At 42.7% G+C, this 26,569-nt stretch overlaps 1 protein-coding gene across 1 annotated transcript; it reads right to left on the bottom strand.

Annotated features, from left to right (window-relative positions):
* Positions 1 to 1,708: 1,708 nt before the first annotated feature.
* On the bottom strand, positions 1,709 to 15,381 carry LOC145341561 (extracellular calcium-sensing receptor-like). The gene is made up of 6 exons (XM_080186538.1): positions 15,236 to 15,381; positions 10,327 to 10,618; positions 6,294 to 7,127; positions 5,583 to 5,810; positions 2,868 to 2,991; positions 1,709 to 2,622 (listed from the first exon to the last, which is right to left on the bottom strand). Exons 2-6 carry the CDS (start codon positions 10,582 to 10,584, stop codon positions 1,709 to 1,711), a joined length of 2,358 nt encoding a protein of 785 aa, XP_080042664.1. The 5' UTR covers positions 10,585 to 10,618; positions 15,236 to 15,381.
* Positions 15,382 to 26,569: the final 11,188 nt, after the last annotated feature.

Genomic DNA, 26,569 nt, shown 5'->3' with positions numbered 1-26,569 from the left:
GCTCCACATTTTCAACGTTGAAAATGCCTATTGTAATGAAGTATCTTTTTGTGCAATCTCACAGCTCCCACTACCGCGTGATTTTGAACGTTCGGTCGGTCATTAGATAAGCTGCAGAAGACGTGTGCTATTCGGCGGAATAGTCATTGATGCCGGAATAGTGCATTTTTAGTTTTGAGATTTATATTGCATGTAGCTCGGGACATTAATGTAAATTACAAAACGGATCAAAGGCAATTCGCCAGACCAACTGTTGTTGAGGTTGAACTGAAATATAGATAGATTATAACGTATTCAAAATCAAATCACTTGCACAGATTTAAAATCTGAACTTACAGAAGCACAGTTAACTGGGCTCACTAAAACAATTTGTGTGCAAGTGGTGAACTTGATCCTTTTGGATTTTTTTGGCATTCATTCATGGGATGTTTTCTTGGGACGGTGGGTGGGCGCTGCCTTCTTGAACCAACGTAATTCGTGTGGTGTAGGTACACCCACAGTGTTGTTGGAGAGGCCGTTCCAGGTTTTGGCTCAGCGACAGTGGAGGAACAGTGATACATTTCCAAATCAGGATGTTGGGTGACTTGAAGGGGACCAGTTATGTGGTGGTGTTCCCAAATATGTGCTGCCCTTGTCCTAGATGGTAACGGTGGTGGGTTTGGAAGGTGCGGTCTAAGGAGCCTCGGTGCGTTCCTATCAGGCACCTTGTGGAGGGTGCACACGGCGGCCACTGTTCGTCGGTGCTGGAGGGAGTAAGTGCTTGTGAATGGGTTACCAATCAAACGGGTGATAACAAATTGCAAAATAGATCTCAGCCGTATGAATTGCAGGGATTGTTGGAATTTCATTACTTCTCATGTTTCATTCAATCCATGGACAGCAGTCTGTTAACAGATTTGTCTCAAGTTGCCCTAATCTATGTCATTGTGGATCACACGTTTGGCTGATTGCCCACCGCCCGTCTCCATGCATGGATATCCGGCAGCCACTCAGTGACATGCGGGGTTAATTCCTGAATAATAGTGTGCTTCTGATCGTTGAAGGTGAGTGACCCTTGATATTGTATTGTGCATCCTGTTGTGCTTGTTTACATGTTAATAAACTTTTTTTAGTAGTTACAATATGACTTGACCTTTCCCCCACTGGTTTGCATGTCTGTCCTCACATTATATCAAACAAGCCTTTCTCCTTTGAAGGCGTATTCTGGCTTTCAAATAAATATAAGCTAGTGTTTCGTGATGCACACATCTTTTTGGACGGAAATGAAATGCAAACGAATCAAAAAAATTGTTAAAAGAGACAGAATTGTTTATCAGCCTCTTGTATTCATTCCTAAAAACAAATTTATATTTTCATCAAGGCCTAGTGAGGTTAACATTGAAGTATTGTTGTGTTTCACTCGACCACCTTCTGTGGTGATCGCCCATCTTTTCTCTATGTTCCCTCCTACACTTTCTCCTCTGCATGTCTCCAAACACACTCCAACTATGAAAGAGCAAGAGTCGTTTATTTAAAAAGTGATGACTGATTTGAGTACAAGCGCCCACAAAGTTACATTTGTCCGGAGCAAAAAATCCACATTTTGCAAGCACTTTGTAGTTTATTCCAATGTTCAAGTTCGTAACATAAAAATGACGATAACAGCATTTACTACGAGTGAGTACATTTGCTTCAGCGAGGTTGCATTACAAAAGCCTTGGAGACAGAATTAAAGATCCTTGGAAGCCATTTTATCCATCATGTGCTTCTTGGTGTTCATTTCTTTTTTCAGCAGGATAATGTAGCATTTGGGAGCAAAAATACAGAAAACTAGTCCAAAACTGGATGCCAAAATGGCAAACACTTCCACAGCTACTGTATATTTACCCGGGGAACTTATATAGGCTGGAATGAAAGTTATCCAGACAGCGCAGAAGATAATCATGCTAAACGTGATGTGTTTAGCTTCATTGAAATTGTTTGGAAGTTGTCGAGCTAGAAAAGCCACCACAAAACACACACAAGACAGAAACCCAATATAGCCAAGCACACAATAAAAGGCTATCGGCGAACCTACATTGCATTCAAAAACAATGATTTCCTTAAAATAATCGCTGTTCTTTAGAGGATAAGGGGGTGATATTCTTAGCCAAAGCGTGCATATTAAACATTGCACTAAAGTAAGTGCACAAACAGAAAGGCGTTGCTGAACAGGCCCAAACCACCTCATCTTGTTACTGCCTGGAAGAATTGCACTAAATGTCATCACCACAACAACTGTTTTGCTCAAAACGCAAGAAATACAAAGGACAAAAATGATGCCGAATGCTGTGTGACGTAGCACACAAGACCAGGGGGAAGGTTCTCCGATGAATGTAATCGAACACAGAAAACACAGAATCAATGCAAAAAGCAGCAGGAAACTCAACTCCGAGTTGTTGGCTTTAACGATAGGAGTGTCTCTGTACGCATAAAACAGCACAAATACACCGATCGTTAGAGAGGCTCCAAACAGTGCCAATGTCACCAAAATAATCCCCATCAGATCCCCGAAAGAAAGAAATTCAATCTCCTTCAATATGCACTCGTCTCGTTGTGGGTTCGAGCGGTATTCCCATGGGCATTTCATACAATCTGGGGAATCTGAAAGAAATATAAATACATAGAACATAGAAATAGCAAGAAAGAAAACTATATTTACACTAAATGCAGTTATGAAATATCCCAACGTTGAAATTTCCCCCGCTTTTAACTTGTTGGTAACACAGCAACTTAAGCAAGAATTTGTTTAATATCTGCGTTTCAAGGAAATGTCTCTTAAAAACGTTCCTTCGCGCCGTTTATTCCCTCTGAAAAATCAGTTCTTCCCAATTCCCCCTTGTTCATACCTGTGCTGTTGCTAATTTCACCATCAGCGCATTTTATGCAGTCAAAGCAGCAAATGGGTTGTCCTTTCCTTGTGGCTTTCCTCGTCCCATGTGGGCAACTTTCGGAGCAAACTGCTCGTGGAACCTCAGATAAAGAAGAGAAAGTCACTTTATTATTAACCACTCCATTACTGAAGGAAGGTGACAAGGGGAATTTAGGTCATTCCAGATGCGTTCGCTTAACACCAGCTGGGGAGTGGTTGTTGGAATCATGAATGACTAACAGAAAGACTGGGCACTTATAGACATTTTAGCTAGTTAGAGACACTAGTGTGGACTTATAAAACGTAGGTCATGTCTTACCAACCCATTTCGAGGAATTGAAATCGAGCTCGAGGGAATGAAATAATAAATGCATAATGAAATAATAAAAGGGCGGCACGGTGGCAGAGTGGTTAGCACTGCTCCTTCACAGCTCCAAGGGCCTGGGTTCGATTCCCGGCTCGGGTCACTGTCTGTGTGGAGTTTGCACATTCTCCTCGTGTCTGCGTGGATTTCCTCCGGGTGATCCGGTTTCCTCTCACAGTGCAAAGATGTGCGGGTTCTGTTGATTGGCCGTGCTAAAATTGCCCCTTAGTGTCCTGAGATGCGTAGGTTAGAGGGATTAGCGGGTAAAATGTAGGGATATGGGGATTGGGCCTGGGTGGGTTTGTGGTCGGTATAGATTCGATGGGCTGAATGGCCTCTTTCTGTACTGTAGGGTTTCTATATAACTATGATAATGATAAAATTAAAACTGATGTAATTTTGAACTGTATAATTAGCGAACTGGACTAAGAATGTGAAGATGGTTTTACAATTAAAATGCCATTGTCAGACCACATCATCTGTCGGTGGAGTTCGGAAGTTGGTAGCATCCGGTTAAATTGTGCGGAACGCAAGAGAACAAGCTCCACAACCCCCTCGGAGAAGCCTGCTACACGCATACTTGCCATCATCTCAGGTTCAGCAAAAAACCGAATGGAAACTGTTCATTATCGTTGGAGAAAATTGTAACGCAGAAAATAAGTGACTACATTTATTCCACTTTGGTAGGAAGAATGGTAGGAAGGACTATTACTTACGGGGCGAAAAACTGCAGCAGGCGACGGTGCAGAGGGACCTCGGGGTCCTTGTGCATGAGTCGCAAAAACCCAGCTTGCAGGTGCAACAGGTGGTCAGGAAGGCGAATGGGATGCTGGCCTTCATAGCGAGGGGGATTGAATATAAAAGTAGGGAGGTCTTGCTGCAGCTGTATAGGGCATTGGTGAGGCCGCAACTGGAGTACTGTGTGCAGTTTTGGGCGCCGCACCTGCGCAAAGATATTTTGGCCTTGGAGGGAGTGCAGAGGAGGTTTACTAGGCTGATACCGGAGTTGAGGGGGTTGAGCTATGAGGAGAGGTTGAATAAACTGGGCTTGTACTCGTTAGAGTTTAGAAGAATGAGAGGAGATCTCATTGAGACGTATAAGATGATGAATGGGATGGATAGGATAGAGGTGGAAAGACTCTTCCCGCTCAAAAAAGACAGTAGGACTAGGGGGCACAGCCTCAAGATAAAAAGGGGGCGGTTTAGAACGGAGTTGAGGAGGAACTTCTTCACTCAAAGGGTGGTGAATCTCTGGAATTCTCTGCCCGTTGAAGTGGTGGAGGCTGCCTCGCTAAATATTTTTAAGACGCGGGTTGATGGGTTTTTGATAGGAGAGAGGATTAAGGGTTATGGGGAGAGGGCGGGAAAGTGGAACTGAGCAGCGACAGATCAGCCATGATCTTATTGAATGGCGGGGCAGGCTCGAAGGGCTGGATGGCCTACTCCTGCTCCTATTTCTTATGTTCTTATGTTCTTACATTGCTCTACCACTCCTTGGCGACTTCTGAGATTTGTGATTAATTTAAAGATGAAAGAATATTTTTAAAGAAGTTCCAAATCGACAGTGATATGATTGCCAAGGATCGGAATAGGTTCAAGGCGGAAACCTTTGCGGCTGAGTTTTTTTAAAATCATGGATGCTTTTAAAAGTATCGTTAAAAGTTGATCAATATAATTTCATTTGCATTGTACGTGACACAATATCTAACCAGGATCTTACTAAAATAGGTCTGCCCCCAATTTAGAATTTTAATTTCTGGCCCATCCCTATGCTTTTCCATAACAATGCTGAATCTAACGGAGTTATACTCGCTGTCTGAAAACTGCTGCCCATTGATATTTGAACCACCTGCCCGCCTTTGTTATTTAACATTAAGTCCATGTCTGCCCTACTGAGTAAGACCTTGTACACGATAGCTAGTTGACTTACTGGCACAGATCTAAGTGTTGTCATGATATCTTCCTGGGTAAATTCAGAATTGACCATATAATTCACAGACTTAAATTTAGAAGCACTTATACAGGCTAACCTGAGTGTTTGGTGTAATATATTGTTATTGTTTTTATTTATATAAGTTATTGGTGATACCATTCGGCATTAGAACCGAAGTTCCCTGATGCGTTCTCCGAAACATCACCCTCCTAGAGTATATTTCAAAGTTTGTTACAAGTTTAACCGTTTAAACAATATTCTGCTCAAATGGACCAATTTGTGCATTTCAAGCTTGCCTGGAATTTCAAGGCAATTGCATTCAGGAAGGTGCATGGCTTATATATTCCATTTCAATCACTCCATTTGGCGCACTTGTGTGTCCTTTGCGTCCTTACCGTGATCTGACCTCCATTCCATACAATTGCTTCGTCCTTTATCACGAATTCCTGGCCTGGGGGAGCTGATCCGTCATAGACTCCAACACCTACAATATCCACGCCGCCAGCGGAATTGGGCTGCCAGTTTACGATATCATATGTGGCCACCGGGTCTCCATTTTCATCAAAATAGACATTTTCACCGATCTTGGTAGTGAAATTGACTGTTTTCATATAATGCAGAAGCTTTGAAATCGAATCAAGAAAGCCGAGCTTAACAATCTTTTGTTTGGAAGAAACTTGAGGCATTTAATATCACTTTTATTTCCGATAAGAACTTAAACAGTTTATAGATATACTAATTCTAAATTATCCAACTATTTAAAAATTACGGGTGGCACAATGGCTAACACTGCTGCCTCACAAAGCCAGGGACCTGGGTTGGATCACCGGTTTGGGTCACTGTCTGTGTGGAGTCTGCACGTTCTCCCTGTGGTGTTTCCTCCGGATGCTCCGGTTTCCTCCCACAGTCCAAAAGGTGCGCTGGTTAGGTGCATTGGCCATGCTAAATTCAACCTCAATGTACCCGAACAGGCGCCAGAGTGTGGCAACTGGGAGGTTTTCACTGTAAATTCTCTTAAATTCACTGCAATGTTGATTAAGCCTGTTTCTGACACTAATAAATAAATGTAAAAACTAAACCTAAACTTAAAAATTGACCTCTTTTACCTGCCAGGGTTGAAAACTTGAGAGATTCGCACAACCTTTTTGGGGAAATGGTCCGTTGCCATTTTCACACGACAGCATATTGTGAAGAGCATGGGCTATTGCATACGTAGCTTTATATACATTGTAAGTAACTCTGTACTGCGAAACATCAGTAAATTCATTGTGTATCGTGTGTAAATCCTCTCCTCCGGTGCATTCTTTCAACAAGGCTGGTTGCACTTGACCTGTTTTGTTCGCTGTACTCATCAGCGTACAGCCAAAGGTTGATCCCCAAAACTCCTTCACTAAAAGGCTGCCTGGATACAGTGAAGGATGGACATCCATGAGAAATTCTCTCAGTCCTGGTATATCGACCTGCCGAATTGCGACTCCGAGTGTGCCGGAGACAAATCGTCTGCTTTCTTCCTGAGGTAGAAATTGCGTGGATACCCAAGCCTCGCTTCCTATCCATTGCACACCCGTCACATTCTGGCGTACCATCTCATTCAATAAAACTGTCATTTCCGCAGGCGCAACGAACGCCACAACCACTTTAGTGGAAGATTTCTTTATAGCATCTACGATTCTCAGTAACTTGTCTCTGCGGTCTGTTCTGTGAATGGACTCGGAGAAAGCAATGCAAACACCTAATTGTTGGACAGCTTCGGTGAAAGCTTGCATGCCAAAATTACCGTAATCATCGTTGTTTTTGATCGATCCGATCCATGTCCAGCCAAAGCGCTTTACGAGCTGAGCTAAGGCTCTCGCCTGGAAATAATCGCTTGGTATGGTTCTGAAAAATGATGGGTATTTCTTCCTGTTACTAAGGCATGCGCAGGTGGAAAAGTAGCTGACCTGCGGAGAATTCAATTGGAAGCATGTTAAATTTCATTCTGTGGACAATGATAATTCGAGTTACATGTATTACACTCAGTCCCGCCTGCCATCTTCATTCTCTTCCGGAACAGTATTCAACTGCGAAAAGGGATGAGGTTACGGAAACTCTGAACGAAAGGTTGCAAATATCCTTAATAAAGGGTTAAAACTGCAACCATTTCCTCTTCTGCAAGAAACTTGTGTATGCCCAGCATTTTGGGCTCTAGATTTCCAGTCGTTGGGAGAAAGTTCAGAGGATATGTACTGGAAAGGCATCAGCGATTGGGTGCGTCAGTCAAGTGGATAATATAGATAGCAAGAAACAGTATCCGCATTGTCGAAAGAATAATTTGCTATCTACACAAATGGAAAAATGGAAGGGAAAATGTAGAAGAGTGGCATTAATTGTTTCGATCCTCCAGTGAAGCTGCAAGGGCAAATTGGATTGAATAATCTCCTTCTGTGCGAATAATTCTGATGTAATTTGGCAGCGTGAATTTAACTAATGCACAAGGCAAGTCTCGCGCAAATTACATTCAAGGTAATAAGTTTTCTATTAAAGTTCTTCAGAAAATTTAATTAGTAAGATTCCTAATGTGAACCGGCAGTGCCAGAGAACCAGATCACGCTCAGCTGCTACCTGTAGGATAGAGAGGATTAAATGCGAAAATAAAACATCTGCAAATCAGCTGAATATTATACAAAGGATGCGGGTGGTAGACAGGTCGGAGAACCCAGAAGAAGATAGTGAGTAACAGAGCAATTAAGTTCTAAGGGGAATGTGATATCAGGTCACTTAATAGTTTGTGTGAATTCAGGAACTGACTTCATGTTCCCCCCCCCGCCTCCTTCCCCCCTCTCCCCTTGTCCTCCCACCATCACCATCTATGTTTAATATTCATTCAGATGTAAAAAGAACAGGAATAGCAACGCCGACACAAATCGTTTAAGATACCCTTAACTGTGAGAAATCATTTCTTGACATAGGTATACATAGGAGTTAACCTCACAAAGACAGGCCATTCGGCCTCACAGACCTATGCAGCTTTACTGTTCCAGACGACCCACCTTCCACGCTACATGGTGTTACACATACTATACGGCGCAGAAACAGGGTATTCGACCCCACTAGTCCATGCCGGCCTTCATGCTTCACTCGCACCTTACCTTAGCTTTTTTGATCCAAAGCAACTGCAACGTCTATTCACTTCTCCCACAGATGTTATTCTAGATTCCCACTAAATGTTTCTGTATTATTTGCTTTAACTTGCGTTCGCAGCAAGTTCTCCATTCTCACCACTCATTGGGTAAAGACGTTTCTTCTGAAGTACCTATAGGCTTTCTTGGCGACTATCTTTTGTCGATGACATCTAGTTATATCTTTTTGTTGAGAGGAAATATGTATTCACTCCATTAAAATCTTTCATAATTTTAAGTACCTCAATTAGTCCCACTTTCATCCCTTTCTTTTCAGCTCGCCTTATCCACAAGTAACATATTCTTTTGCTGCCTACGTACTTATCCAACTCCCCTGAAGTGCATTTCTGTTATCCCCTCAAATAACCCAGACGGTAATAAATACTATCTACTCACCGCTACTTAGTCATGGAGTCATAGAGGTTTACAGCATGGAAACAGGCCCTTTGGCCCAACTTGTCTATGTCGCCCCTTAAACCAATCCCAATTGCTCGCATTTCGCCCACATCCCTCTATCCCCATTTTACCCATGTAAGAGTCTGAACGCTTTTTAACAGACAAAATTGTACCCGCTTCTACTAGTACCTCAAGCAGCTTGTTCCGGACACTCACGACCCTCTGCGTGAAACAAATTACAATCTGGACCCTTTTGTATCTCTCCCCTCTCACCTTAAACTTATGCCCCCTAGTTTTAGTCTCTTACCTTTGGGAAAATATATTGACTATCTACCTTATCTACGCCCCTCTTCATTCTATAGACCCCTGCAATATCACCCCATGCCTCCTACACTCCAGAGAAAAAAGTCTCTCCTTATAACTCAGACTATCAAGTCCTGGTAGCACCCTAGTAAATATTTTCTGCACTCTTTCTAGTTTAATAATATCCTTTCTGCAATAGGGCGACCAGAACTGTACACATTAACTGAGTAAGTCTTGCCCTGGCTCGATCGACAATATGCATAACCTCGCATTTTTCTAAATTAAACTCCATCTGCCATTCGTCAGCTCACTGGTCCAATTGATCAAAATCCCATTACAATCCTAGATAATCTTCTTCACTATCCTCTGTGCCACCAATCTTGGTGTCATTTGTAAACTTACGAATCATTCTCATCCAAATCATTAATATAAATGACAAAGAACAGTGGGCCCAGCACCAATCGCTGAGGCACACCAAAGGTCACAGGCCTCCAGTTTGAAAAACAACCCTCTACAACCACCCTCTGTCTTCTTTCATCAAGTAAGTTACCTGACGAAGGAGCAGCGCTCTGAAAGCTAGTGACTTTTGATACCAAATAAACCTGTTGGACTTTAACCTGGTGTTGTGAGACTTCATACTGTGTTTACTCCAGTCCAACGCCGGCATCTTCACATCATTCTTCCATCAAGTCAATTTTGTATCCATTTGGCTACCTCACCCTGGATCCCGTGAGATTTAACCTTATGCAACAACCTACCATGTGGTACCATGTCAAAGGCCCTGTTAAAGGGGAAAAACGACTTCAGCCGAAATTCCTTACTGTAATCATTAGTGAGCATTTTATTTTTATGTTCACTAGTTGTGAATAATTAAACAAGTGGGGACATCTCCTCTCTGTTTATCTTAACGGAAAACTTCATAATCTTATAATACTCCATCGGAGTATCAGGGAAACTGTCAGTCTTCTCTTATCTTGATAAGTTATCAAGCTATAATTAAATTGCTTCATTATAGTTATTAGTTCAAATGTTTTTATCTGCTTTTTTTGCATCATTTAGACACAAAGTTGGTTTTTAACATTACTGCACCCCATTGCAGTTATTAGCAATGTTAGTTAGCACTTAAATATATTTATTTCAAAAAATACTCCCATTACATTTTTGTGGAATTGTGAACAATAGAGTCTAATAATCCAACAATAAATGGAAGTAAACTATTACTTTGACAATAACTGTAATTTCTGCACTTTCAGCTAGGAACATTGATGAATATATATCTTACCATAGGGATCCTGAATGGACCGATTAAGGTGGCCATTGCTACAGATTGCGAAGACCCAGAGTCACCGACAATGGCAGAGACGGTAGATGACTTTTTGCAAGCTAAACTGGAAGACGTGGCTTCACCTTTGTTTAGAAATTCAAATGTTGATCTCAAAGTCAAAAACGGCATGGTGCAAGTATCGTAAATGCGGTAGCCCAATGTAACATTAGGAAGCAGGCGTGGGTTCTTGTTGATTTCTTCAATGGCGAAAACCATGGTCAGCACGAAACGAAAAACTCTGAACCAGAAGCTGTAGAAAATATATTTTTGTTTCGGTAAAATAAATAGAGATTTTAAAACAAATTTCACACAGGTGACATTGAAATGAATTTATTTTCAAACAGGGGCAGTAACTGGCCGAAAACATTTAATGATCAAATCGTTTCATTTCTGAGGCAGTTGGCGGGATTTTTTTGGCCACGCTCATCCTCTAAGCGGAAAATCCCACCCAAGGTCAACGGACCTTTCCATGGTCCGCCCCATTTTCCATTTCCATTCCCAATCCCAACGGGGAAATTCGTCCCATTTTATTCAAGAACTTAATCATTGCTCTTAAAGCTGATCAAATCAAGCACCAACAAGTGAAGAAACAATTCAGTATATTGTATATCTTCGCCATGATGCTTACCTCAACGTTAATACAATTACGTGCCATTTCGTTTAGGTTTTTCCCTCCCAACCTCTTGAAGTTTTTTAACCACAAAACTGAACAAAAACCTTTTACTAAGAACTTCCATCTCACTGGGAATTCCAATCCACAATCACAGCCTGCTCTGAAAATCCTGCTCAGATTTGGACTGCTGTGACAAATAAGCAGTTAAGATAATCCGCAAAATTTGAAAACAATCAACAACATTAGGTGAACATTGCTGATTCACAGTACCAAGGACTTGGGTTCGATTCCCGGCTTGGGTCACTGTGTAGAGTAAGCATGTCGCCACCCCCCCCCCCCCCCGCCCACCCCCCGTCTTTGTGGGTTTCCTCCGGGTGCTCTCTTGTCCTTGCACAGTCGGAACGACGTGCTGGCTCGGTGTATTGTCAATTCGCTATGAGGTAAGCATCATTGAGGTAAGCATTATTGACGTTCTCCCTCAGTCTACCCGAACAGGCGCTGGAGTGCGGTGACTAGGGGATTTCCACAGTAACTTCATTACAGCGTTAACGTAAGCCTACCAGTAATAAATACACTTAAAAAAAATCCGAAATAAAGAACCCACAACATTAGAAGAAAAGGTTAATTCACCATATCTCTCAATTTAGCCGTATCTTATTAATAATTGAGGATCCAAATGCGGATCCGCATATTGTCAAGTACTCCTCAACTCTTCCTACCTGTCTAGCAAGTTTCGTTGAAATTCATTCATTCGTTTTTGAGATTTATTGTTCACTTCCTAAGAGTCTACCAATCAAAAGTGTAAACATTATCTCTGCCCATCCTCAGTGGTTGAGGGAGAAGTACATTTAAATTGCACTACTCAAGTGCAAGTTTCCAAATACATTTTTGATGATTGACTGTTTTCCACTTTTACCTAAGTTTACCTGCGCAAAGATATTTTGGCCTTGGAGGGAGTGCAGAGGAGGTTTACTAGGCTGATACCGGAGTTGAGGGGATTGAGCTATGAGGAGAGGCTGAATAAACTAGGCTTGTACTCGTTAGAGTTTAGAAGAATGAGGGGAGATCTCATTGAGACGTATAAGATGATGAATGGGATGGATAGGATAGAGGTGGAGAGACTCTTCCCGCTCAAAAAAGACAGTAGGACTAGGGGGCACAGCCTCAAGATAAAGGGGAGGCGGTTTAGAACGGAGTTGAGGAGGAACTTCTTCACTCAAAGGGTGGTGAATCTCTGGAATTCTCTGCCCGTTGAAGTGGTGGAGGCTGCCTCGCTAAATATTTTTAAGAAGCGGGTTGATGGGTTTTTGATAAGAGAAGGGATTGAGGGTTATGGGGAGAGGGCGGGAAAGTGGAACTGAGCCACGACAGATCAGCCATGATCTTATTGAATGGCGGGGCAGGCTCGAAGGGCTAGATGGCCTACTCCTGCTCCTATTTCTTATGTTCTTATGTTCTTATGTTATGAATGTCCTTGTGAAATCGTCTTTTAGCATGGAAAGGATGTGAAATTGCTCCTTTTTTGCGATTTGATAAATTAAATAGTGATGGCGAAATTAAATAGTGATACCAACATTGCACGATTCATGTGTAGTTAGAATCATAGAAACCGACAGAGCAGAAGGAGGCCATTCGGCCCATCAATAATGCACCAACCGCAATTCTCCCCAGTCCCTATCCCGAAAACCCCATGCACTTACCTTAGCTAGTCGCCTTGCTACTAAGGGACAATTCAGCATAGCCAATCAACCTAATTCTCACATCTTTGGACCTCTTGGAGTTTACGTCATCGCCCCAATCAATTAGGTGTTTCTGGAAACTTCAAGTATCAGTTTTCATATCTGAGGCTTGTCTGTTCCATTTCTGGTATCTATCGCCTCTTGGGCACACGATCTCCTAGAATACCAATTACAAGGACAGATCTCTGGCAATGCAAGCGCTTCCTGTCGGGGCTGTCTGATTAGGTCAACCGTATACTGCTCCTATTTCTCGGCTAGTGTTTGACACTTTATATGACCCACCGCCCACTACTCCATCTCCTGTAGGCACCACCCCACTCTGCGGGACACAAGAAGAATACAAGTATAGTAGATGAGATTGGCTAATACAGTACAGAAATATACAGTACAGTGAGATTGGCTAATCTCACTTCCATGCAACTTTTGGAACTGACTCTAAAACAGAAGTAAAAGTCTGAAGGCGTCGCAAATCTGAAATAAAATCGGGAAAAGTTGGGCATACTCAGCGAGTCAGGCAGCACCTGTGGAGGAGAGAGACTGTTAACTTTTCGGTTGATAGATTTCGTCATGTGCAGTTATGATGAAATGTGATCGGTTTGAAACATTAACTGCGGATTTAATTGAATTCAGCCTCACTAACACTCTGGGCTCTGACTTTCTTACTGCCTCGTACTCACTCGCTTTTCCATTCCCCCTTTATGGTCTCTTACCACCCTTCTCGCTTATTTCTCTGTTTTATAAATATTAACATGGCACGAAAGAATAACTGTTCCGTTTGCCTTAATTCAAAAGTGTCTTAATGCAACAAACAAATAAATGCGGGCAATTGGGACGAGCTTAGGGCTTTAAAAACAAGGGTGGCATGGACAAGATGAGCCGAAGGGCCTGCTTCCATGCTGCAAACCTCTATGACTCTATGAAGAAACAAATGGAACTTTCACCTGGGTAATAGTGGCAGAAAGCAATTCAATTTCCTTGATTTGCGGACAATATTGGGGTAGTGGTGGTGGCGGGAGAGGGGGGGGGGGCGGTTCCTGGGAAGGGGGTGCAGCAGTCTCAGCTTGCTATGGACATTGTCAGTTTTTGACCTGTTGTGTGCAACAGCATTGCTACTTACAAACCGCAGCCTGAATATTACTGTTTTCGGTAATTCTAATCGTTGCCACAAAATCTTGAAAAAGCATCAGCTGCCGTTGATAATGAGTGAGTGACATCAGCAGGCAGCGTATATCCCTGCTTGTAGAATGCTTTCAGTACAACGATAAACCTGACCAGGAATTCTAGTCTGTAACAGTCCTGAAAGCCTGAGATGTTCAGTTTGGAACGACGAATCATGACCTCTGATAGGGCAGCTTGAGGGAAATCTGTTAACAGACGGCTGTCCATGGATTGAATGAAACATAAGTAATAAAGTTCCAACAATCTCTGCAATTCATACGGTTGAGACCTATTTTGCAATTTGTTACGACCCGTTTGATTGGTAACCCATTCACAAGTATTTGCTTACCGACGAACAGTGGCAGCCGTGTGTACCCTCCACAAGATGCACAATAGGAACTCACCGAGACTCCTTAGACAGCAGCTTCCAAACCCACGACCGTCACCATCTAGGACAAGGGCAGCACATACATGGGGACATCACAACCCTGCAAGTTCCCCTCCAAGTCACTCACCATTCTGATTTATTCCTCCACTGTCGCTGAGGCAAAATCCTGGAACTCCCTACTTTTTAATTTATTTATTAGTCACAAATAAGGCTGATGAAGTTATTGTGAAATTCCCCTAGTGGCCACACTCCGGCGCCTGTTCAGGTCAATGCAGCTAATCAGCACATTTCAGAATGTGGCGGGAAACAGGAGCACCCGGAGGAAACCCACGCAGACACGGGGAGAGCATACAAATTCTACACAGCCAGTGACCCAAGCCAAGAATCGAACCCGTGTGCAAACCACTGCGCCACCGTGCCGCCCGAAGAACCACTCCTTAACAGCACTCTGGGTGCAGCGACACCACACGGACTGCGTTGGTTCAAGAACGCAGCTCCCATCGCCATCTCAAGAGAACATCCCATGAATGAATGCCAAAAAACTCCGAAACAATCAAGTTTACCACTTGCACACAAATGGTTTTAGTGAGCCCAGTTCACTGTGCATCTGTAAATTCAGATTTTAACTCTGTGCAAATGCTTTGATTTTGAATAAGTTAAAATCTATCTATGTTTCAGTTCAACCTCAATAACAGTTGGTCGATCGAATTGCCATTGGCCCGTTTTGTAATTTACATTTATGTCACGAGCTATACGCAATATAAATTTAAAAACTAAAATCGCATTATTCTGGCATTAGTGACCATTCCGCAGAATAGCACACGCCTTCTAAGCTTATCTAATGACAGGTCGAACGATCAAAAATAACCGCGCGGTCTTGGAAACTGTGAGATTGCACGAAAGGTTATTTCATTAGAACATGCATTTCCAGTGTTGGGAATGTGGAACACAATACAAGCTCTTACTGACTTCTTGCATTTTACCGCTTCAGGTTTACTTTGAAAGGAACGATCCAGGCGATCAACATTCGTGTGTACACTGAAAACCCCGCCAATAGCTATGTCACCTTCCTTGGATAGGCCAACCAAGTCGTCAGTTCCCCATTGTTTGCAGGTTGGTTCAGTTTTCAATGACACAGAGGTAAGAAGGGATAACGGTAAAAATAACGGCAAAATGTAATGCATCATTAGCATTCAAAGTAACTCTACTTTTCACGGACCGACCTACTGTGCTTATATATTGTTCCATGCAATAACAATCTTCTCACTGCTATGAATAGATCTATGTCACGACACTCAAACAAAATCCCAAATGGAAGCAAATAATATTTTCAATTAGCCTGGGGTGCAGAAAAGAGTGTAAGTGGAACAAATTATGATTATCTCTTTCTCTCGCCATGAAGTCACAAGTAAAATTGTTGTTGATGTTTTTCCATTCTAACTCCGCAGACTAAAATGTGTTATCCTTGTGTACAGGCAGAGAGCTACAAACGTCTTTGCTGTCACGAGTAACTTTATAACAAAGTGTACTTCTTTAACTAAGCAGTTTTTACTCTTTCGCCAAAGATTTTAGCAGAATCAAAACATCACACTCGGGAAAAAGATGCATCATTGTACCCACGCATAAATACAGGCATTGGAATATAAATATAAATGCTGCAAAAACCTGAGCCTGTGACTTACTTCTAATTATAGAAATGGGAACTTTTTTTTGAGTTGAAAAGGCAGGTTTACACCTAGAATCATAGAATTCCCACAGTGCAGAAGGAGGCCATTTCGCCCATCGAGCCTGCACCGACTCTCAAACAGAATATCCTACTCAGGCTCACCTCTGCACTATCCCTGTAACCCCATGTATTTGCCCCACTAATCCCCCTAACCTATATATCTTTTGTGACTCTAATGGATAATTTACCATGGCTAATCCACATAACCCGCGTGGGAGAAAACTGGAGCATCCGGAGGAAACCGACGCAGACACAGGGAGAATGTGCAAACTTGACATAGCCACCCAAGGTCAGAATTGTATCCGGGCTTCTGGCGCTGTGAGTCAGCAGTGTTAACCACTCTGCCACCGAACTGCCCTGTTGGACTCAAACTTATTCGATTTTGTTTTGGAATTTGTCCGTTATAATTTCAACAAATGTCATAGAAGAAAATAGCTTCCTGACGACCAAATTTGTTCATGGCAAAATCTTGTTAAAGATTCAGGTTTCCAAACAATATTATAACTGTTCACTCCATAAGCCTAGCTTTCTGTGGTATCTTATGCTCTGGAGTCTAGCTGTATAGAGTCTGTGGAGGATGTGGACTAATTTCATCTTCTTTCTTTATAAAATCAGCACTGGTTTATTATTCAACTGGCAGTTTTATTAGCAAAACTAAATCCAGTGAAGTTTGTACTCTACTGTACTGTACAGTGGGTCTATACTCGTTGGAGTTTAGAAGGCTGAGGGGGGATCTTATAGAGACGTATAAGATAATGAAGGGGATGGATAGGATAGAGGTAGAGAGATTCTTCCTGCTTAGAAAGGATAGCAGAACTAGAGGGCACAGTCTCAAAATAAGGGGGGGGGGGGCAGTTTAGATCAGAGTTGAGGAGGAACTTCTTCACTCAAAGGGCAGTGAGTCTCTGGAATTCTCTGCCCATTGAAGTGGTGGAAGCTACCTCACTGAATATATTAAAGTCACGGATAGGTAGGTTTCTGATAGACAAGGGAATTAAGGGTAATGGGGAGAAAGCGGGAAAGTGGAATTGATCCACTTCAGATCAGCCATGATCTTATTGAATGGCGGGGCAAGCTCGAAGGGCTAGATGGCCTACTCCTCCTCCTATTTCTTATGTTCTTATGAATCTTCATTGCTAGCACAGAAGCTAATGTTTGAATAAATTATATCAAATAATTGACCCCCACCGTTTTACCATACATAATCCACTCCCTCATCTCACCCCCTCCTCCAGGCCGCGCCTCTCATGCACTCCTTGTCGTCTTCTCATGCCATCCCATTCCACTCTTTTCATCCCTCCCCTTTCATCCTCGTCCCAATCTTACTATCCACTTCCCTCATTCTGTGGGCAACACGATGACACCCTGGTTAGCACTGCTGCCTCACAGAGCCAAGGATCTGGGTTCAACTCCGTCCTTGGGTGACTGCCTGTGTGGCTTCTTTATGTTCTCCCTGTGTCTGCATGGGTTTCTTCCGGGTACTTTACTCCCTCATGCATTCCCTGCATTGAAGTCACCAGACTCTCCAAACATTCCTGAACCAAAAGCAGGAAACCCTCTTGTGCCCCGCATATCCCGATGTTTTGCAAGCAGCCTCTAGCTTAAGGTAAATGAAGCCAAAATGATGGACAGTGGGGAAAGTTGACAACTCTGACATCTTAGGTACCTGTGCTGTGTTCATTGGTCAGACATGTCAGACAACCTATCTAAATGTATTTAAGTCACGGGTAGTTAGGTTTTTGATAGGGGAATTAAGGGTAATGGGGAGAAAGCGGGAAAGTGGAACTGATCCACTTCAGATCAACCATGATTTTATTGAATGGCGGGGCAGGCTCGAAGGGCTAGATGGCCTACTCCTGCTCCTATTTCTTATGTTCTTATGTTTGAACAGGGGATTCACATGGAATAAATTACCATCTCCAAGAAATATATTAACAAGTGCTTGGATATTCCTCATCAGCTGGCAGTCCTTGTCAAGCAGCCATCTTTTTGAACTGAAATATGGACCAGGAAAGATAAAAGAACACGAAGAGTTCCGTAACACTGGCGAGAGAAGAGAATATTACCATCACAAGCCACTGAGATCGACACACTCTATGCTAAACATCCATTTGCCGTCTAGGATAAGTGAAGCTCTCACAAATGTCATTCATTGTTTAGGTTTAACTAACGCATTATATCTAAATTGCTTCTTCTTAATACCATTAATAATGACCTTATAATTGCCGACGACTGCCTATCTTAGGAATCTGCTGCTCCCGAACCCAAAATCTATCATATGGCGTCAGGCGTAGGATCCACCATAGCTGAGATGGCATTGGCTCGAAATTTCAGTAGCAACAGTACGAGGTTGTCATTGGATGCAAGTGGCACCGTGGTTAGCACTGCTGCCTCACAGCGCCAGGGACCCAGGTTCGGTTGCCCAGCAAACAACTAGCATTTTTCGGACAAGTTGCCGTTAAAGCTAGCTTGCTGAGAAAGTTGAAATGGAGTACACATTCCCCTGCCTGCGACAGTAAGGCATTCCTGCACCAACCACAGTCTGAAATATTCTTATTAACACGATGCTTGGCTGAGTGAAATAACTGAACTCTCAAAACTTCCTCAAAAATGCATTTGATGTACATCTTGTGTAAACAATTGTGTGGAGTTTATATATTCTCCTCGTGCCTGCGTGCGGTTCCTTCCGGTGCATCGTTTTGCTCCCACTGTCAAAAGATGTCGGGTTGGGTGGATTGACCGTGCTAAATTGTCACTTAGTATCAGGCGGGCTCGCTAGGGTAGGTGCATGGGGTGATGGAGATAGGGCCTGGGCAGGATTGTGCTCAGTGAAGACTCGAGGGCCGAATGGCCTCCTTTTGCACTGTAGGATTCTATAACCAGGTAATTCTAGTAGCGTTAGTATGTTATCCACTAGAAGTAATCGACAAATTAGGGAAATTATTTTGTGCCTTAAGAATAGCTAGGTTAGCTAAGAGATAGATATATTTCTAATAAATAAGGGATAAGAGGATCTGGGGAACAGGTGAGAAGATCGATTTGAGACCAGGGAGAGAGCAGCAATGATCTGATTGAATGGCGGCGCAGGTTCGAAGAGCTGAATTTTCTCCCAATTCCAATGTCCCTACATTCCTTAAAAATTAGTTGTGAGAAGTCAATAAGTAAATTTGCTTTTCGTAGGGAGAACTCAACAAATATGGAGACCTAAGAAATTATATTTTTAGAATTATGTAGAACGCTAGTGAATTAGATCTGTTAAATTAGCTGTCACAGCATTACTTTCTCTCCCTTAAAAAATAAACAATTCAAAGATGTTAGCGGTTAAGACAAAATAGAGATAATGATCACAATGATTGTGTTCCTCGAAAGAGTTCATTAGATCTACAAACATTCCTCAGCTGATTGCCAGAAGCCTTCATACATTCCATACACCAATAGTTAGGCATCAAGCCAAAATGATAGACAGGGGTGACTGTTGACCTTCCTGCTTCTGTACATGTTCTGCATTCATTGGTCAGGAACGTTTGCGCTGATTATTGACATAAGGTAAACGATCAGGCCCGAGCAAAAAGTATATCAAAGAATTCTAGGGCGCAGGAAGCATTTATCGTCATGTGGCTGTCTTATTCATCAGGAAGGTGAACCAGGGAAAATGGAGGAAGACGGAGAGAAAATTCCCTGATACCTCGGCTGGGGAGCAGAACCTGCCAGCATGAGGTCTTGAAACTAACGTATGCTGGACTGACTGTGCTTTAAACCTCGAACATCAGTGAGCCTTTCTTAACTACCACGTGCTGTATAGGTTTCCTGTTCAATTAGCAAATACAACTTACCTAAATTGCTGCTTCTTAATAAATCATCTTAAATTTCCTTACGAATGCTTGACTACTTAGGATTCTTTTTTTGACTCTTTCACGGGACGTGAGCATCTTTAGCTATACCAACACGTATTTCCCATTCCTGATGCCCTTAGGAAGATGCCTTTTGTTTGAACCACTGCACTCCATGTGATGTAGGTATGACCGTAGTGATGTTAAGAAAAGAATTCTGACCAGCGACAATGCAGAAACAGTGATATAGTTTAAAGTCGAAATGATATGTGGCTTGAAGTGGAACCTGAAAAGAGTGGGGTTCCTATGCATCCACAGTCATGGTTCTTCAAAGTGTAGAGATGGGATTGGGAGATGTTACTGAAGGAGCCTTAGTGAATTGCTGTAATGTGTCTTATAGATGGTACGCACTGCTGCCATTGCGCACCAGTTGTGAAGGGAGCCAACTTTGAAGGCAATGGATTCAGTGCTAATCAAATGGACTGTTTGGCCAGGATCATGTCAAGTTTCTTGAGTGTTTCTGAAAGTGCATTCATGCAGAGAAGTGGATAGCTTTTCATCAGACTCCTGACTTGTGCCTTGTAGATAGATAGTGAGCCTGCTTTGGGACGTCTGAAGATGAATTACTCACCACAGAATTCCCAGCCTCTGATGTGTTCTTGTAGCCACAGGCTTTATATGATTAGCCCAGTTCAGTTTCTGGTCAACGGATGGCTTGTAGAACATTGCTAATGGATCTGTTCCTTCCGAACCCAAAACCTTACAAAACAGAACCTTCTCTCTGTTTCATTATAGTCCTTATTACTCTGGTCATCCAAGGTGTCCTGACTTTCATTCACTTTTGTTATAAAGAACGAACAAAGAACAAAGAATTGTACAACACAGGAAACAGGCCCTTCGGCCCTCCAAGCCTGTGCCGCACATTGGTCCAACTAGACCATTCGTTTGTATCCCTCTATTCCCAGGCTGCTCATGTGACTATCCAGGTAATTCTTAAACGATGCCAGCATGTCTGCCTGTACCTGCAGCATTTTCCTTTTGAAAATTACTCATTGTTTCATTACAGTTTTTCATGTCAATCTTACTCATTTTGCCCCTTTTTTCCCATTGAAGTTCATCCTTTCCCAATTTGGAAGTTCTATTTTAGATTGGTCATTGCTTTCCTTCATTTCCAGTTGAAGGCGAATGCTGACGCTTGCCCAAATGTTCTGCCCAGGTACCTGGTCCAATTTGGTTCACCTCATTCCAGAGCAGCAGCTTCAGAAATGTTTCCCCCCCCCCCCCCCCCCCATACTTGAAGCTAAGAACATATTGGTCAAGGAAATTCGCCTGTTTCAAATTTTCCTCTTCCCCTTCTCCGTTTGCTCAGCTCACTCTGCTTTTTAAAAAGGGTGAAAGTGGAAAACTAGGGAATTACAGACGGATTAGTCTAACCTCTGTGATGCAGAAATTGTTGGATCCCATAATCAATGACAGATTAACTGAACATCTCGAAAATCTTCAGTTAATCAGGGAGTGCCAGCATGAAGTCATAACGGATAGATCATGCCCAACAAACTCACTGATTTTCTTGAGGAGGGAATTTATGCAGTGGGCAATAGAATCTCTATGGATGTTGTTTATACGGGCTTCCAGGAGGCATTTGATAAATTCCTGCATGAAAGACCGTTAACTAAGGTAGAAGCCCACGGAATTGATGGCAAATTACTGACACGGCTGGGAAACTGGTTGAGTGGCAGCCGACAGAAAGTAGGATAATGGGTAGGTACTCAAAATGGAAGGGTGTGACTCGTACATCTGTGCTGCGACCTCAATTATTCACAGTAATTAGACTTGGATAATGGCATAGGTAGTCATATATCCAAATTTGCTGATAACAGAAAGTTAGATGGTATTGTGGATCATTTAGATATTGGCATGAATTAAAAAGGGGTATTGATAGATGAGGAGAATGGGTAAAACTGTGGCAGATGGATTTCAATGTCAGCAACTGTGAGGTTACCCATTCTGGGCCGAAAAGTTATGTATCAGGGTACTTTCTCGATGGTATGAAGGTAAATACAGTGGAGTCCAAAGAGACTTTGAGTGAGGGGGTGGGGAGGGGGAGGGGGGCGGAGCTGGCGGAAGTTCCAGTGCATAGATCTTTAAAATGCCACCTAAATGTACAGAAAATAATCAAGAAGGCTAATGGAATGCTGGCCTTTATATCTAGAGGACTGGAATATAATGACGCAGAAATCATAATGCAGCTGTACAAAACCCTGGCTAGATGCCACTTGGTACTGTGAGCAGATCTGGGCACCTTAGGAAGGATATATAGGCCTTGCAAGGAGTGCGGTGTAGATTTGCAAGAATGATGCCTCGACTTCTGGGAAAGATTGCAAAAATTAGGCTATTTTCCCTAGAAATTAAGGGGGTTATCTGATCGAAACCTTCAAGATATTAACAGGAAAGGACAGGGAAAATAAAGATAAATTATTGCCACTGGATGCAGGTTCTAGAACTAGGGGAAAACTATGGGCGGCACGGTGGCACAGTGGTTGGTACTGCTGCCTCATAGCTCCACATGGAAACGAAGAATAAGTAGGCTCGATTGGATGTGAAGAAAATCACCAGATGTCTTCATATGTAAGAGACATGGTCCTTTGTGTAACGGCAACTGTACTGAAAATCACGCCCACATCCACAGTCAAAGATGCCAGAGATCGTTAACTGTCAAAAAATGAAACGTTGCGCGTAAGGCATCTTTTTAGTTGGGTTATACAGTGATGAGTTTTTGAACCACTGAAAGTTAATTACAATTAAAATTGCGTAAGAACGAGGTCTGAATGAATGGGAAGCGGTGAAGACTTCTGGGGGAATTCGAGGGAAACTCAGGTAGGAGATTTTTTCGAAAAGAAAAATGTGTATTTGATCGAAGCAAGGAATGTTGAAAATGTTGAAGATTGCAATAGACTTTTCTGTTGATTGGTCAAACCTGTGACAAAAATTGAGCCATATAGGATATTGCAAAAGTGTACATGGAAAACATTTCGGCATTTTAAAATTAAACTGAAGATTGTGTAATCAATATATTGGGATGCAATAAGCAACCCTTATTCATAATTTTGTTACCTATAGACTTGAATACTCCCAACACGGACTGCATTGGCTGGTCTCCCACACTCTGAACTCTGTAGGCTTGAGGGTCTCGAAAACTTGGTGATCTGTGTTCCTATTCACCCCAAGACTCATTCACCTTCTTCTCGCTGACACGTAGGGCCTCTCGGTAAAACAACAGCTCATCTATGTGATCAATACATACCTCCAACCCTCCCAGCTATCTGCGCCCACACCTTTAAGGGACCACAGGCGCACGGCTGTGGATAACAAAATAAATGAAGCTGCACATTTAAACATATCATCCACTCAGACAAAAACAGAATTAGAGCGAACTGTGATCTGCCCTCATGTAATTCTGACCTCATGAGCATTCCCGATTTTAGTTGCTACACCACTACTGGCCGTACCTTCAGTTGCTCCGTCTTGAGCTCTAAAATTCCGTCCTTAAATCCCCTTCCACTCTGCCAGTCTTTCTTCACTCTATGGATTGATTAGCATTATTTTCCTCAGTATCGACCACGTGTCTGACCACAAAGTCACAAGAAATCGCAACAGGGCAAAGGGGGGCCATTCGGCCCATCCAGTGGCCGCCGGCCCACTTGCCCCACTCTCTTGCATTATGCCCAAATCTTTTGCTTTATAACACTCTTGTGAAGCGCCTTGGGAAGTTTTACTACATTAAAGGTGTGTTGTGGAGAATAGGAAGAGAATGGTTTTCGTCAAAAGCGGAGTTCTCATGGAACAATTACAACAACCTAACATGAGGGATGGAATTTAGGACACATTGCCTCCTGTGCAGAGAGCATGTGGGATACCATAGAGAATTAAAAAAAAAACTTCGTTGATTATTTTGTCAGTTCCATCTTTGCTTTAACGTAGTTTCCCAATCTTCCAGGCATTTCCCTGCTGCAATTTTTAACATTTATTTGACTGGCATCATCGCATCTCAAATGCAATATACGTTGCCGCAGAATCCTCTTGTTTATGACATTGAAATCTTTTCCCAGTTCTTTTAATTGAATAACTTTTTACAATTTTATTCTTAACGCTGCAACGTGAGTTTCAACTCATCCCATGAAACAGCATCTGGCTCAATTGCATTGTGAGCCCCATCAACTTCATATGTGAAGAATTGTCAAATATTGAGAAGGGCAATGGGGGAAAGAGAAATGTAGTTGGGTTAAATGGTTAATTCATGCAATGAGAGGACATAAGGTAAATGGTCTGCTTCTGTGCTTTTTGAGTCAATGATTCAATGTAACAATTTAACCCATCAAGCATTTCTTCGTATTCATTTCCTGCCTCAGGAGGATAATATTTCAGCGCGGTTTTGTGAGGGGTAAGTCTTGCCTCACAAATTTGATTGAATTCTTTGAGGGGGTAACTAAGTGTGTAGACGAAGGTAGAGCAGTTTATGTCATATGCATGGATTTTAGTAAGGCGTTTGATAAGGTTCCCCATGGTAGGCTCATGAAGAAAGTAAGGAGGTGTGGGATAGAAGGAAATTTGGCCGATTGGATAAGTAACTGGCTGTCTCACAGAAGACACTTAGAACACATCTCCGTTCATTCCGATGGCACAAACATCTATGCATGGAAAAAATGTAGCAAATGTTCAACTCCCGAAAGCCAAAAAGTGGGAGGCTTGCAGAATTTGAGAACTTCCACCACCCTTGAAGTTGGCATGATTAGCTAAAGTGTACAGTAAAATCAGAAAATGCTGGGAAGTACAGGCCTGACGAGACCTTTGTAGGGAGAAACGGAGTCAAAGTTTTGAGTCTACAAAACTCTTCTTCAGAGCTGAAGACAGGTAGAGATTTGACAAAGAGTCTTGTGCAGTCGAAACGCCCGCTCTTTTCCCTCCTTATAGCTCTTTTCCCTCCTTAAGATTTCCCAGCATTTTCTCTTTTGGTTAGAAAGTGCTGCGTCGAGTTTTATACTGCTTTTGAGAGCGTGGTGGAGCAGGTGCACAAAAATAGAAGGTCGGTGATAAGGAAATTCGGGAGAGAGTTGACAGAGGTGTCATGGACACAACCAAAGGGTCTGACGGTGCATAAAAGGTCACCAGTGAGCGATCTTTGAGCCAATTTGACTGCACTCTTCCTTTGACTATCCTTTTGCTATTGATATGGTTTAAAAGACGCTTAGTTATGTTCAATGTTAGCCCGCAATTTATTGTCATACTCCCTCCCTCTGCCGTCCTATTTTAGAAATCTCCATAGTTCAATGTTCTGCTTGACTCTCGATTGCATCATGAAATCTACATGTGTCATAAGATTATTTTTTTCTGCCTCATTCTAATATCTCTGCCTTTTGCCATCCAGTGAACTCGAAATTTCGGCGTACCTCCTCCCCGCATCCACTCCCCCCCCCCACCACCCTCGGTCCCCGCCCCGCCAACACCACCTACATTCCCACCCGCTCCAACAAGCAGTGGCACACAGAATGAACAATGCATGTCCTTCGAACTTCGCGTGGCCCATATAATTGCGGCACTTCGGTATATGATTAATCCAAGAATGCAAACTAAGAGTTTTGCATTTATATTGCGCCTTTCACTATCGCTGGATGTCACAAATCTGTACCTTTGATTTTTTATTCATTGTGAGTCAGGGGCATCACTGGCTGGCCTGCATTTATTGCCCATCTCTATTGCTCTTGAATTGAGTGGCTTGCTCGGCCATTTCAGAGGGCAGTTGAGAGTCAAACCACATTGATATGGTTCTGGAGTCCCATGTAGGTCAGAGCAGGTAAGGATGGCAGATTTCCTTCCCTGAAATATATGAGTGAACCAGATGGGTTGCTACAACAATCGACAACGGTTTCGTTGTCATCAGTAGCTAATGTTCGAATCTAGGAAACGAACAGGCAAGACGCGGAACAAGGTTTCAGAAACAAAAATGTGATAGTGACACTGATTTAGAAAATAATGTTGCTCAGGACGCCGGGAGAATGCGATTCCTTATCAATGAAATACAACAATGGCATATTTTAAGAGTGGCTGCGGGGAGGTCGGGTACAGAATGAAACTTGATTTAACTTCTCATTCAAAACATGGTACCTCCATTAAAGAAGCATTGCCTCAGTGCTACACTACAACATTAGCATTGTTGAGTTAAGCTCTCTAGAGAGGTTCTTTATTCCCAATGTTCCGACTAAGTGAAAGCGCCACTCGCTCACCACCACTGAAACTTTTGTACTACTAGGTACAAAACTCAGGAGCGGCCGCACTTGGAGTATTGCGTACAGTTCTGGTCGCCGCATTATAAGAAAGATGTGGAAGCATTGGAAAAGGTGCAGAGGAGGTTTACCAGGATGTTGCCTGGTTTGGTGGGAAGGCCTTATGAGGAACTTGAGGTTGTTTTCGTTAGAGGGAAGAAGGTTAAGAGGTGACCTAATTGAGGCATACAAGATGATCAGAGGGTTAGATAGGGTGGACAGTGAGAGCCTTTTACCTCGGATGGTGATGGCTAACACGAGGGGACATAGCTTTAAATTGAGGGGTGATAATTATAGGACGAATGTCAGAAGTAGGTTCTTTACTCAGAGGGTAGTAAGGGCGTGGAATGCCCTGCCTGCAGCAGTTGTGGACTCGCCAACTTTAAGGGCGTTCAAATGGTCAGTGAATAGGCATATGGATAACATT

Source organism: Carcharhinus amblyrhynchos, chromosome 3 (assembly GCF_965287045.1).
Source record: "Carcharhinus amblyrhynchos chromosome 3, sCarAmb.v2.hapA, whole genome shotgun sequence".
NCBI lineage: Eukaryota > Metazoa > Chordata > Chondrichthyes > Carcharhiniformes > Carcharhinidae > Carcharhinus > Carcharhinus amblyrhynchos.
The sequence above is the reverse complement of the archived record's forward strand: the minus strand, read 5'-3'. Positions and strand labels throughout refer to the sequence as shown.